General features: G+C 32.4%; 1 protein-coding gene across 1 annotated transcript; it reads right to left on the bottom strand.

The window, feature by feature from the left end:
* Positions 1 to 8,699: 8,699 nt before the first annotated feature.
* LOC145120653 (nuclear pore complex Nup85-like protein) lies at positions 8,700 to 13,259 on the bottom strand. The gene is made up of 17 exons (XM_079056456.1): positions 12,795 to 13,259; positions 12,343 to 12,445; positions 12,156 to 12,266; positions 11,911 to 12,066; positions 11,744 to 11,800; positions 11,536 to 11,655; positions 11,256 to 11,456; positions 11,065 to 11,175; positions 10,958 to 10,995; positions 10,711 to 10,867; positions 10,521 to 10,622; positions 10,385 to 10,441; positions 10,160 to 10,306; positions 9,993 to 10,063; positions 9,687 to 9,774; positions 9,078 to 9,134; positions 8,700 to 8,984 (listed from the first exon to the last, which is right to left on the bottom strand). The coding sequence occupies exons 1-17, from the start codon at positions 13,187 to 13,189 to the stop codon at positions 8,790 to 8,792; spliced, it is 2,166 nt and encodes a 721-aa protein (XP_078912582.1). The 5' UTR covers positions 13,190 to 13,259; the 3' UTR covers positions 8,700 to 8,789.
* Between the last annotated feature and the right edge of the window lie 661 nt (positions 13,260 to 13,920).

Genomic DNA, 13,920 nt, shown 5'->3' with positions numbered 1-13,920 from the left:
AGTAAAATCGAACCGAAAAAGACTATCATAATTCAGTTGGCCGAATCGAATTACCCCAAACCAAATATTAGAGAACACGACGCATTTAGGGTGGGTTGATTGGTTTTGATTTTTATGACACCCCTACTCAACCCCCTAACCCAACCCAAGATATATAAATGTTATTAGAGAAATTAATCTTCTATGATCCCAAATTTCAATTTTTTTGATTACTTCATCAGCAACTTAACCCCCGTCCCAACCTTATATGGAAAAAATTACAATCAATAATTGGTTTTATTCCATTTAAAACTATACGAACTAGTTGCATGCCCGGGTATTTAGATTTCTATTGTAAAAAGTGCAAATCGGTTCAACCCTTTCATTAAATAACAAAACCCATAATTTACATTTGGACAAAATAGAAATTAAAACTATCTATAATCATATTTTTCTATACAATTAGAATATGAAAAGATATTAGTCAAGACATTCATTTGTAATGCCAAATGGTTAAAATTCATACACATTATAACAACTCTATTCATTGCAAAAAACTTCTTTATACATCAAAATATTTGATGTGTATATTATTATTGCAAAAAAACTTTTTTATAACTAAATTTTGACGGTAGACTACTGTCATGATTGAATCTTTTTAGGTTTCGCTAATACATTTGTAATGCCATTCAATATCTATTAATTTAGATAACATGCATCACATAAAGTTGGTCATGTGATGCAGTCGATAAACACATTGATCCATCTTCCAAACATATTTTATACAAACAAATTTGGAATAATTGTCATCTAATGCATACTTATTCGTCTTTCTGTGATGATTTTTCCAACAAAGTCTAGAACTAATTTATTTATATTTGAAGGACTTAAAGTATTGAGGGTTAGTTCATTCATCTGTAGAATTCATAGTTTTTTTTTTCAACAGCAAGAAAGTTTTCACTCCAAGGATAAAGCTAGCCAGAAGCCACACGATTACAAGACATTACAAGACATTAAGACATTCAACCGTAGAATTCCCATTTATTTTTCATTTTGCAACAATATTTGACATCCTATGATCTTTTAATTCAACTCAATAAGTACCATTGTTGCTTCCTGGCCTTTAAACAAAAAATAAAAATTAACTTCCATATTTTACAAACTTTTTCATTATCAAATGAATATGCAAGAAATAGCTATATATAGGGGCGTAGTGGTGCACAAAAAAACCGGTTTGGGAACCGAACCGCCTTATAAACCGGTTCGACATGAACCGATTCAAGAAGAACCGAACCACCGGTTTGGACAGGTTCGAGATTATGGACCGGTTTAGTGGGAACCGATTTAGAACCGGTTTAGTGGGAACCGGTTAGAACCGTCATCATCACAGCTCCTCATCGCCATCGAACACCACCACCACCATCATCACCTGCTTTCACCATCGCCATATATAAACCAGCATTGCTATCGCAGCTTCTCTGAGCACCACCTCCTCCCATGTTTGCTTTGTTTGCTTTCATCGGGCAAAGAACTCCAAAAGTAAAAGAACCTTCAAATATATATTAATATTTTTTCTGCAGGAAGGTAACTTCAAATATATATTAATATATATGTATTGTACGATGGAGAGACGCATTGCACTAATAAACAAAAGCATGATGGACACATGCATGATGCATGGGAACTAACAAACAAAAGCATTCAGGTACTTTTCTGCCGGAAACCTCCATTTTTGTTTGCTGTCAAACTGCTATGTCCATTTTATTTAAAGGGAAAACTGTAATAAAGTCCCTATATATTGGCCTCATAATCGATTTAGTCCCTATATATTTTTTTTATTCAATTAAGTCCCAAATACCGGTAATCGTATTCAATTTAACCATTTGACCCGGTCAACAGGTCATCCAACTTTCAAAAATTACATTTTTGGCCCAGATTTCAAATTTTATTACAAATTCGGTCCATAATTTACACTTTTGGCCCAGATTTTAAATTTTGTTACAAATTTAGTCCAAACTTTACCCTTTTTGCCCAAATTTTAGAATTTTATTATGAATTCCTCCTAACTTTAGTTTTTTTACAAATTTCTTTCTCAAAAAGTTGTTTCTAATATGTTTTTTCTTTATAAAATCATATTTATAAAAAAAACATATTTTCACATAAAAATCTTATATTTTCTATATAAAAACGTTTTTTAAAAAGCTTTTTGTATATGAAATATTTAGTAATAAAAATATGTATTTATTAAGTATATAAATATATACAAATCCGTTTTTATAAAAAAAATGTATATAAAAAACGTATTTTACAAAAAAAAATGTATACAAATCCGTTTTTATATAATACGTGTTTGTATACATTTTTTTTGTAAAATACGTTTTTGTATACATTTTTTTTTATAAAAACGGATTTGTATATATTTATATACATAATAAATACCTATTTTTATAACTAGATATTTCATATTGTCACAACTAGAAATTTTATGTTTTTGTAACAATAATGATGATAACAATTGTAACTAAAACTTGAAAGCATGCATGATGTTTATTCAATGACAACAAAATTCCATCAAACACTCTATACAAACACTTCAAATAGTCAACGAAAGATTGGAAACCCTAAAAATCCCGGTTTAAGTCCCATATGGACTAGGATTTTCTTATTGGGCCTAATGGACCAATAAGTCTCCAATTTGACTAGTTTGGGCTTAGAACTCTTTGTTGGGATCTAATTCAACCCACATTCATGAGATTTAACATTTTGGACCATATTGGGCCTAAAATGGAATAAACTACTCCAATAAGCCTTATTGGGCCATAACAAATCCAATAAGCCCTAAAGGGCCATAAAATTCATTCTTTTATGCAAATTGGGCCGTAAACTACCCTAAAGGCTCAAGAAGTAAAAAACAAAGTCAAAATCCTTATAAGTGTCATTTTTGCAAAAATAACAAAGATTTGGGTAAAACATAATATTTTCAGTTCTATAAGGATAAAATGGTATTATTCACATAAAATCTGACTTTTATGAAAATAACACTTTTCTAGGGGTCAAAAACATATATTTTAGCTTATTGGGCTTTAATTTGGGCCTCACGAGTTTTTGGGCCCAAAGTTGCGAAAAAATGAAATGTTGAGGGGCTGAAATGGAAAACTTAACAAACCATGAGTCTAAAACGTGAATAAACTATTTTTAGGGGCTGAAAATGACTTTGATGCAAAAATTGGACTAAAAATGCAAAGTTTTTGATTTTTGGGGTCAAAATTGTAAAACTTACGGAATTTGAGCCAAAAGTGTAAACTTTTTACAACTAACGGCTGGAAATGGCAAATACAATAGTTTTGGGCTGAAATTATTTTTTAAATAAAGTTTGGGTCCAAAATGTCAAGAAAAACGGTTTAAGGACCAAAAATGTCGATTTTCATAAAAAAGGACTAAAAGTGCCAATTTTATAGATAAAGGGGCTGAAATGGTCAAACTAAATGTTTTTGGGCCAAATAGACAAATATTAAATTATTGGGTTAAAAATATTAAGTTTATAACGCATGGTTTTAAAAATATATAAATACGTATATCCAAAGCTTCGTTATAAATCAAACGTCAAAGTATTTTAACACTTCGAATAAACATTTAGCTTACAACAAATACCTACATTACGAACTTAAGATCAATAAATTATAAATGATTCAATGGTTGGGCTCAAATATCTTCTATCCGTGCTATTGGGCGGCCCAATATCATGATTATTGGGCCCAATATAATCACACATGTTTATTGGGCTTCCGGTGACCCAATTACATACCCAATGGGCCTTTATCAGCTTTAACATGCTATTGGGCCTTAATGGTCCATTTGCATTGCTAATAAGACCATAAACATTCATAATATGCTTAATGGGCTATAACGTGTCCGTAGCATACTCGACAGCCTGTAATAACATACAAAGTTAGTGGGCCTCCGTTGTCCTCTTCTCTTCGTCTGTTAGGCTTACCTTTTATTCAAGTAAACATAAATCGGGTTGTAAAACAATGCTATTCAATTTCATTTGGATTTAGTGAGAAATAACGGGTGACACCAATAAGTGTCGGTCGTAGTCTGTAGTTATAATCAAAGTCTCCTAGAGGGAGAGCGAGAGTTTGTGTATAGATCTATACGGGGGTGACTCCCCCACACCTAAGTTGTTCGCTACAGTTAGACTCGGCCAGTCTAGGGTGACAAAATCTTAATTCAAGACCGGCATTCGATAAAATGCCAAGACAGACGAATTAGTCATTATTATGCATGGTTATAACGACTCACATAGAGATCCATTACCACCTAAGTAATCATGGGAAATCATATCCATATGCTGTGACGATACACTAATACAAAACTATCATACTATTTATATCGGAAAACATCGGGTTTTCCGGGGGAACAACATTATTCACTTTTACTTACAACAACTATAATACAAGAAACTATTATGAAAGGCATTTCACTTTTACAGGTTTTTGAAATCATTCACACGTATACTTATGGATCATCACACCTTTTTCGTAAACAATTTCTGTTACAGAAAATATCGGATTTTCTGGGTTTTACAAACAACACAAAACATTTACACATCAAACCTGCTTATGAACTCACCAACATTATATATGTTGACCATTTTCAAAATAACTTGTGTTCTCAGGTAACCGTTAGAATGAAGAATTATCAAGCGTGTTTCTGAAATGTCTTTTGTGTGATGTCGATTGATAAACAATTTATGTTTTGGATTATGTAATGTAAACAATGTACTCGATGTGAACAATGACGGTTGTAATGTATTAATGCATAGTGATGTTTATGTTATGTTTCATGTATATTCATTGTGATGATATCTCAATTTAAGTCACATGAGCCCTCGGACGTTTCCGCCGTCTGGTTCGAGGGTGTGACACATATACAAAAAACTTTTTATATAGAAAATATAAGATTTTTATGTGAAAATACGTTTTTTTTTTTGTATAAATATGATTTTATACAAATCCGTTTTTATAAAAAAATGTATACAAAAACGTATTTTACAAAAAAAATGTATACAAATCCGTTTTTATATAATACATGTTTGTATACATTTTTTTTTGTAAAATAGGTTTTTGTATACATTTTTTTTATAAAAACGGATTTCTATATATTTATATACTTAATAAATACCTATTTTTATAACTAGATATTTCATATACAAAAAACTTTTTATATAGAAAATATAAGATTTTTATGTGAAAATACGTTTTTTTTTTTTTTGTATAAATATGATTTTATAAAGAAAAAACATATTAAAAACAATTATTTGAGAAAAAAAGTTGTAAAAATAAACTAAATTTAGGATGAATTCATAATAAAATTCTAAAATTTGGGCAAAAAGGGTAAAGTTTGGACCAAATTTGTAACAAAATTTAAAATCTGGGCCAAAAGTGTAAATTTTGGACTGAATTTGTAATAAAATTTGAAATCTGGGCCAAAAATGTAATTTTTGAAAGTTGGATGACCTGTTGACCGGGTCAAATGGTTAAATTGAATACGATTACCGGTATTTAGGACTTAATTAAATAAAAAAATATATAGGGACTAAATCGATTATGAGGCCTATATGTAGGGACCTTCTTGTAGTTTTCCCTTATTTAAATCACCAAAACAAGAAAGAAACAAAAGAGTTCAATGAACCGGTTTGAAGAACCGGTTTCCTCCCGAACCGGTTTCCAAGGAACCGAACCGGTTTACAAAGTTCATATATTTTTATTGAAGAACCGGTTTAGCCTTGAACAGGTGTTGACCATATTGACTTGAACCGAACCGGTTTGAAAAAAAAAACGGTTTGTGCACCCCTATAGGGGCGTAGCCAATGTATGGCAAGAGTGGGCATTGGCCTACCCACACAAAATTAAGGTTACATATATAGGTATGTATAATATATATTTTTGTTAAATTACATTTAAAACTTGAAATTATTAGAAGGGAATACATTGTTGTCTATGTCGATTAGAATCTATTTTAGATTATTTTAATGATGCAAGACAACATCGTGTGCAACTTAAAATAAATAATTTAGTTTAGAATGCATATATAGTTATATTTTGTTATCGTTTAAAGAATTTTGTCATTCGTTTATATTTTGTATATTATTTGGTCTACCCTAAAATAAAATCATGGCTACGTCATTGGCTATATATATTACCATAGATTTGTGTTATAGCACCATACTTTCATTTCTTTCTATCATACATTGTATTTTTACTCTCTTTCTTATTTACATAAAGGGTAAAACCATAAATATTCGAAAAAATCTAACGGTTATTATGAATAGAGAGACTAAATTTGAGTTCTTTTTGGGTTTCTTAGTCTTCCATCAATTATGTTTGCTCGTATAAGTAGTTATTTTTCCGATGTAAATGTATTTGGAATTAAATTTCAGATTATATATGTAACTAGTTCTTTCAACGACTTTTATTTTTTAAATTATGTAATCTATTTCTAACCAAAACAATATTTGGGATGATTATTGGTTGTTCCCATTTTCTAACGAAGTCTTGATATCAGGAAACACAAAGTGGGAGTGGGATGGGAGGTGGGTGGCCGATGTGCAGGTCGGACACAGGATTTTATAATAGGTGTGGCAGGTGACACATTTTTTTACGTAGTGGCACAATAGTACAAAAACGAAAATTTCGAAAAAATTTACATTACGTCCGAAAAAACAGGGGTTTTCGGTGCTACTATGGGCACCATAGTGGAACCACCCCTGCCAATGTGGCACATGATTACCGGAGGGAATACTGTCTCAGCCACTCGATGCCACACAAAAGGTTCCCACAGCCACATGTTTGTCCCGATTCTTGTGAACATAAAAGTAGGAAAGAGATCGGAGCGGGGTGGCGGGGGGCGGTAGATACGGGAACACACCGTGCACCATTAGGATATAGATTTACGGTTTTGTTCATTAAGTATATTAAGATAATAACAAACCAAATAATCATGTTTAAATTGAGAAAAAAAAAACATAGAAAAAAAGGATTTATATTACTAAAATGATTATAAATGAAACTTTTATGAATGTAATAAGTAGATTAGATGGACAAAAACTAGTATAGAAAAAGAAATATCATCTTGAATAGGATAAACACAAATTCCGATGTCATTAACACCATTAAGGTATAAACAGTCAGTCCAACTCCCCTAAAACTAGTTTTATTCCATATTCATCCATAGAAAAAGCAATATCATCTTTGATCATTCCCAATCTATCCAGCAGTTGTTGATCACATAGAAATCATTATGAACTGCCTCTGGCATGGGCGTCACCATTCTCTGAGTCAGCCCAAGGTATTTCAACCTTTCACAAGTGGATGCAAGTATCACCACATCTTCCCAAGAAAAGTTCTTACATGAAAAGAACTCAAGTTCTTCCAATGTTTCATGATCTTCAAAAGCAAGCAAACCTTCACTTGTAACAGCCTCACAACCCGTCAAAGAAATCGCCTTCAGTTTCCAATAGTGTTCACCAATAACAAACAATGAAATATCAGTTACGTTTATCAACCAAGAGAGATCCAATCTTTCTATCTTTGGGAGTTGCAACAAGGCACCAACCCCAACGTCTGTAATGTTAACCCCACACTTTGATAGATTAAGATCCGTTAAACAACGAATTTGCTTCAAGTATGAAATGCCATCATCGCTAATCTTGTCACATTCAGCCAAAACAAGCTCCTCCAAGAAATGCCTCACATGCCCATTTGAAAGATACTTCAAACCCAAATCGGTAATCAAGTAACAACCTTGTAAATTCAAAACACGTAACCAACTTGTTGTTTCTGCAATAGCTTTGAGTGATTCGTCTGTGACACTAACACATCCACTTAAATCCAAAACTGCTAAATTCTTAGATGATCTTACAAGAGAAGTAACTTCTACATCTCCTACATGTAACCTCCGACTTAAAGACACGTAATACAAATTCTTACAAGCATTTGTAACTTCACACAAACCATCGTTATCAAAATCAACCTCTATCATGGAATCCGTTTGAGAATCGGTGTTTTTTTCTAAACTGAGGTTCATGTACCAGAGCTTGGGGCATGAATGTGCGAGGAGTTTCATGTGGGTGTTTGAAAGTGGTTTATGACATTCAAAGGTGACAAGATTTGGGGATTCGGGTAGGATATCATAGAGTAAATCAGGAAATGCAATGTGTAAATTAGTTAAGCGACTACAAGCAAGTTTCAAGAATTGTTTGGATGCTTGATAGAAGGATCTTCGGTCATCTGGGTTGTGAATTCTCTTGAAGATAGAGATTAGTTCGTCATCTCCAAGTTGTGTCATGGCTTAAAGGCTTAGGATTATCTAGTATCAAAGCAAAAGCGTTTTAACTATCAAGGAAGAAGAATTAATGGTAGTAATATGGATAAGCAAATTGAAACTAATAGCGTTTCAATATATATAGACTCAAAAAACAGTAGAAACCCATAGAGTAAATTATTAGATTCCAAAATATAATAGAAACTCATAGACTAACATATTAGATTTCCAAAAACTATAGAAAACTCTTACTAAAATATTAGATTTCCAAAAACTATAGAAAACTCTAGACTTTGTAGACTCTCATCACAACAATGAAATGATGAAATGTTAATTGATATAACTTGTGACATTCTGTATATAAACAATTTTTTAAAATAAAAATTTGGGTGCACTTTTATATAGAAAATGGGGTGTTATAATATTCATAATTCATTGACATTTTATGAAAAACAAGTGAATACAGTTGAAACCCTAGAAACAGATCATTCATCGAGGATAGCACGCCCTAAATTAGTGGCGAGAGCCGCCCTAACAGAGCTCAGGGCGTGTGGCGGCAGCCCCACCTCCACAAAATCAGGGCGCAGCCTTGCCACTGATGACTCTTGCAATTTATTCAATAGCAAGTTACATTGAGATACATTTAACAGAGGACCCTCTTGCCACGTCAGCAACTTCAACTGCAAATAAATAAATAAATAATATTAAAACTTTATATATATGGGAAAAGCGTTGTCGTTTTAGTCGGAAAAAAAATGTTATAATTTGCTCACCGAATCATACAAAAGAGGAAGCCAAAAGCGTTGTGGCGTAGAAGGGTTTTTCATTATCTGTGTCACAAAATAATAAGATTTAATTACATTTTTGGTCCCTAAGTATTGTTGATTTTTGCAATTTCGGTCCCAGAAAGTTTTCTTTTACAATTTTGGTAGTTATTTACGGTTCTTATAATGTTTTTGGTCCATGTTCCAAGTATTTTGGTCCCCAAGTATAGCTGATTTTTGCAATTTTGCTCCCAAATATATAGTCACCAAGGACATTACAAAAACTTAAAAGGACCAGAATTGAAAATTTAAAATTATACTCAGGGACCAAAAATGTAATTTACTCCCAGATGAAACATCATGGTCAAAGCCTCAAAGGACTAAAACAAATATAAAGTAAATTACGAATTTGGTCCCTGGTGCTTTCCTCAAAATTGCAAGTTTTGTCCAATGTTATTTCCTTTTTCAGGCTTGCATATCGTTATCGAATAAAAAATTAAGGACGACTTTGGAAGACTTCAAAAATCAGACCAAACTTGCGATTTTTGAGTAAAGAACAGGGACCAAATTTGTAATTTATTCAAAATTAATATGTCAAAAGAGTAAATAATCACATACCGATATAAGGGATTCACCAGCTTTTCTAGCAGCATCAGTAACAACACCATCTTGCACTTGCTGAAGACTCTTCTTGAAGTCCCTATACCTAAACACCACCAAATTTTTTTTTATATCAGAAAAAAAATATTAAAATTTTTAGTAAATTACAGAAATGGTCCCTGTGGTTTGGTGAAAATGGCAGGTTCAATCCATTTTTAATTTTTCTTGCATAGATAGTCCTCATGGTTTCATTTTATTGCAATTTTGGTACCTCTTACTCGCACCGTTAGTAAAATGACTATTTTACCCCTAGCCATAACTTACTTGTGTAAAAATTCAAGACCCCCTACAGTTCTTGATTCAGTGCCCATCAATTCAATTAATCCTTCCCATTGCTGTATATATACATAAGGTATTAATACAAATCATACATTCATACATACATACATACAAACATACATACATACATACATACATACATACATACATACCTCAAAACTTTCATCAGAGATTGACTTTCCAACAAAGTCAAACAACTTCTGAGCAATTCTATTAAGGCGAACTTCATCACGAGCCTGTTGTAGCCAGAAGATTCCGGAACCTTTTCTACCATGTTTCCAGTGATGCATTCCAACAATCTGTTAATATGTCATTTTGTTATAAACAATTATTCAATAAAACATTTATAAAAAAAAACATTGATTTAATAAAATTACCTTCATAGCATTTGCACTCACACTATCAAGATCATATAAACGACATATCTCAATATTCTGTTTGCAGTACAAAAGTAATTGAACATTAAGTCAAAAAGTCAAAAAGTCAAAGCACATTGAAGGTCAACGAGTCAACCTTGAGGAGAACTTGACTATGATATACAGGTTGTTTGTATAACAAAATTTCCAACAATCCAACTCCATGTTTCATACAAGATATTAAATATATTGGAGCAATCTGCAAAAAAAAAAAAAAAAAAAAAAAAAAAATTATAAAAAGTGAAATGTTGCGTTGTTTTTAATAGGAAAAAGATTTGCACACTCACTTGCCACGTCAGCGCATGAGAAGATAACACTTGAGCATAAACAAGTCTATGTGATTCCTCTATGCTAATTCCCCCTAAATTATGTCTTTCTTCTTTTAAAAGAATTTCTGCTTGAATATTGCCAGCTGTCAGTAGCTCTGTAGCATGTGCAATCATCCTATTATCACAAAAAAATAATTATTATTATTATTATTAGAAAATATTGAAATTTGAAAGTTATGTGATTAAAAATTAAAGATTAGCTCACCAGGGACCAAATGATTTTGAGCACTCTGCCAATATGACCTAAAAAAAAAAGAAATAATAAATCAGATATCAAATTAATAATAATTTGTTGAAGTAAAATATTTTTACCTCTGTATTTTCTCCAAGAATTCCAATTATAAGACTCATGAGCTTATGTGGAGTTGATATAGGCTTTAGCTGTATGCATTTTTGAGCTAAAACATGCATACTTTCTAAACCCTGAATATAAAAAACATATTAATGTGATGATGTCATTAATCTTTGAACCAAATTATGATTTAAAAATAAATATTACTAACCGAAGTAAAGGGTCTGATATATAGGAAGTGAGCAATATATAGCTCTAACCAATGACAGGTGGCATAAGTGAGAGTATTTATGTTTCCCAACATGATTTGAAGTAAATTTTTTAGGTTTTCTTTTGTCTGATGATGGCTGCATTGAAGCCAATATGCACTGCAATCCAATTTTGTAATTTGTGCTCTCCATTTTTCCCATGCCTGATATAAATATATATATCCATATTTATTAAAAGATTATTTAAAAGTTAAAACATTGTTTTAAAGATAAATGTTTTACCTTCATAAAATCAGACTTGTTGTAACAGCATTCACCTAGCTTTCCATCTGGTAAATCCACACGCATACGTGGCATTTTTGATATTAGAACAGCAACTGCTTCCACAAGTCCATTCTCTGTCTGTTTAATGAGAAATGACGTAAATGCCCCTACACTGAGCTACATATAACTCTTAACAATAACAATGTTACTTGAGTTGAATACAAACCTCACGAGAACCTAGCTGATTAAGCTGATAAGATCCATGCAAACGCAATAACTTCACCTAAAATTAAAACAGTATTGATGCTTTTAACTTTTTATGAATATTATTTATTATAAATGTTAATTAACCTTTTGTGGTTTAACTTTAACTTATAAGTATGTAAAACTCACTACAATGTCTAGCCAACCAACTGAAAGTGCTGAAGAAATTGCTTGCCAATATGCAGCTTCATTTTCAACTGTCTGTATATTAATAAGTTGTGCTTGAAATTCCACCAATCTCAAATGGACAGTTGGCATTTGTCCAGAGAACAAACTATCATAATCCTGAGAGAATCAGAGAAGTATTATTCATAATGAATAAAAAGATGATTAAATTCATTGTAAAAGTTTAGACTTTAGACAAGTATACTTACAGTTAACCAATCAACAAGCTGTTCAGGGATCCAAGACTGAGATTGTTTGTTGGCATAGAATATTTCAAGGAGCTCCCATGCAGCTTTCAGAGAGCTTGGCTCCTCATCAATCTATTGTGAAGATTTTATAAAGAAAACATAAAGATTAACAATATGATAAAAAGAAACAATTTAAGAAAACAAATACCTTTAATACTGTCTTTGGATCTTCAATTAACGAGCTAGGGCTGGACTTCCTGTTTCCTAAAAGGGAATTTATTTCCTTGCTGTACTCAAGAACATATTTTGACCTGGTTGCATGAAGTAAATTAACAATCAGAGAGTAAATCCGAAAGTCCTCAACATTTTGACCTGATTCCCTCACTATTAATGTTGAAAAATCAAGTACTTGTTCTTCAATTTAGAAGAAAATCAAGAAATTTTCAAAATTGGGGATTTCACTCCCCTTGTTCTGATTCTAGAATTACTAAGTTATCAAACCTTCCTGCATAGATACTCACAAGACATTGTTCTTATTAATCGAGCTAAGATCATAAAAGCGAATGCTCTTATCAATTTTCGAACCTCTCCATAATTTTATCAAATGTGCAGGGTTATTGGCAATATATACACTAAAGTTATCATATGAAGTATGATTACCATTCCACTTGGGAAGGAGCTGAATGCTGCAACTCCGACAATGCTGCCATGGCGTTTTTCTTATTTTGAAGATGCGCAAATGGAGACACTGATCCATAAACAATTCTACGCCACCGCACAGCATCATTGACTTCACTGTGGACATCTTCTCCACTTAGCTTCAACTCAACTACTTTCCCGCCAACTTCAACTTCATCGTGGATGGTGTTGGTAGTCTCAGGTGACCGGAAAACCGACACGCGTAGCGAGTTACCACTTGACCATGAAATTGAGAGGCGAGGAGTGGTTGGGGGTTTAAGGTCGTGGTGGAGAGGGTAGACTGCAGGAGTGTTGAGCTCCGGGGAAAAGGGAACGAGGGAGGAAGAATCGCCGGAACCTGTAAGAAGGCCTGGCATTTCGCCGGGTATGTGAAAGTTGTGAGGTTGTGTGTTTTAGGGCTTTGAAGGGTTTAAAGGGTGATTTAATTTTATAAAGCGGCAATGTAGCAAAGCTCAATCACAAAAATAACCAGAGAACAATGTTTTAAAAAAACTGTTTGAACCGAACTGTCGAACCGGTTGGATCGGGAATCGGGAAGGGAGCGGTTCAACTGTCACATGTTTTACATCGATTTCTGAATCGGGTTGAACCGGCTGCTTTTTAGAAAAACCCGGTTGAACCGGTCAAAATAAACCGGTTGAATCGGTTAAACCGAATGAAAATACATGGAAAAGAATCATTTGCATAATAAAATTTGCTGATTTTTTTTTTCAAATTTATTTAGTTTTCTCTAAATAAAAACATATAGTAAATGTTATAAAGTTTTTTGATTTGTTTGTATTCATCTAAAACTATATTTTGTTTCGCTATTATACTTTATTTTCTTTTTGGCGTATATGAATTAATGTAAAACACTAAAAACTTATGATTATGTGTTATTTTAATTTATTTGGATTGATCCACAACTTATTTTTATATGTATTTTTTAATATTTGAACTTGTAAACATCAAATTCATGATTTATATATGAATATATGTATACGAAAATAGAAAAAAAGATGAAAATTATAGAAACCGGTTAACCAGCGGTCGAACTGGTTAAACAGGTTGAACCGGGAACCCGTAACCATACCGGTTCAACTAAAAA

This window comes from Lactuca virosa, chromosome 6 (genome assembly GCF_052849685.1).
Source record: "Lactuca virosa cultivar CGN04683 chromosome 6, Lactuca_virosa_CGN04683_v6, whole genome shotgun sequence".
In the NCBI taxonomy this organism is placed as follows: domain Eukaryota; kingdom Viridiplantae; phylum Streptophyta; class Magnoliopsida; order Asterales; family Asteraceae; genus Lactuca; species Lactuca virosa.
This window is presented reverse-complemented; position numbering and strand designations above follow the sequence as displayed.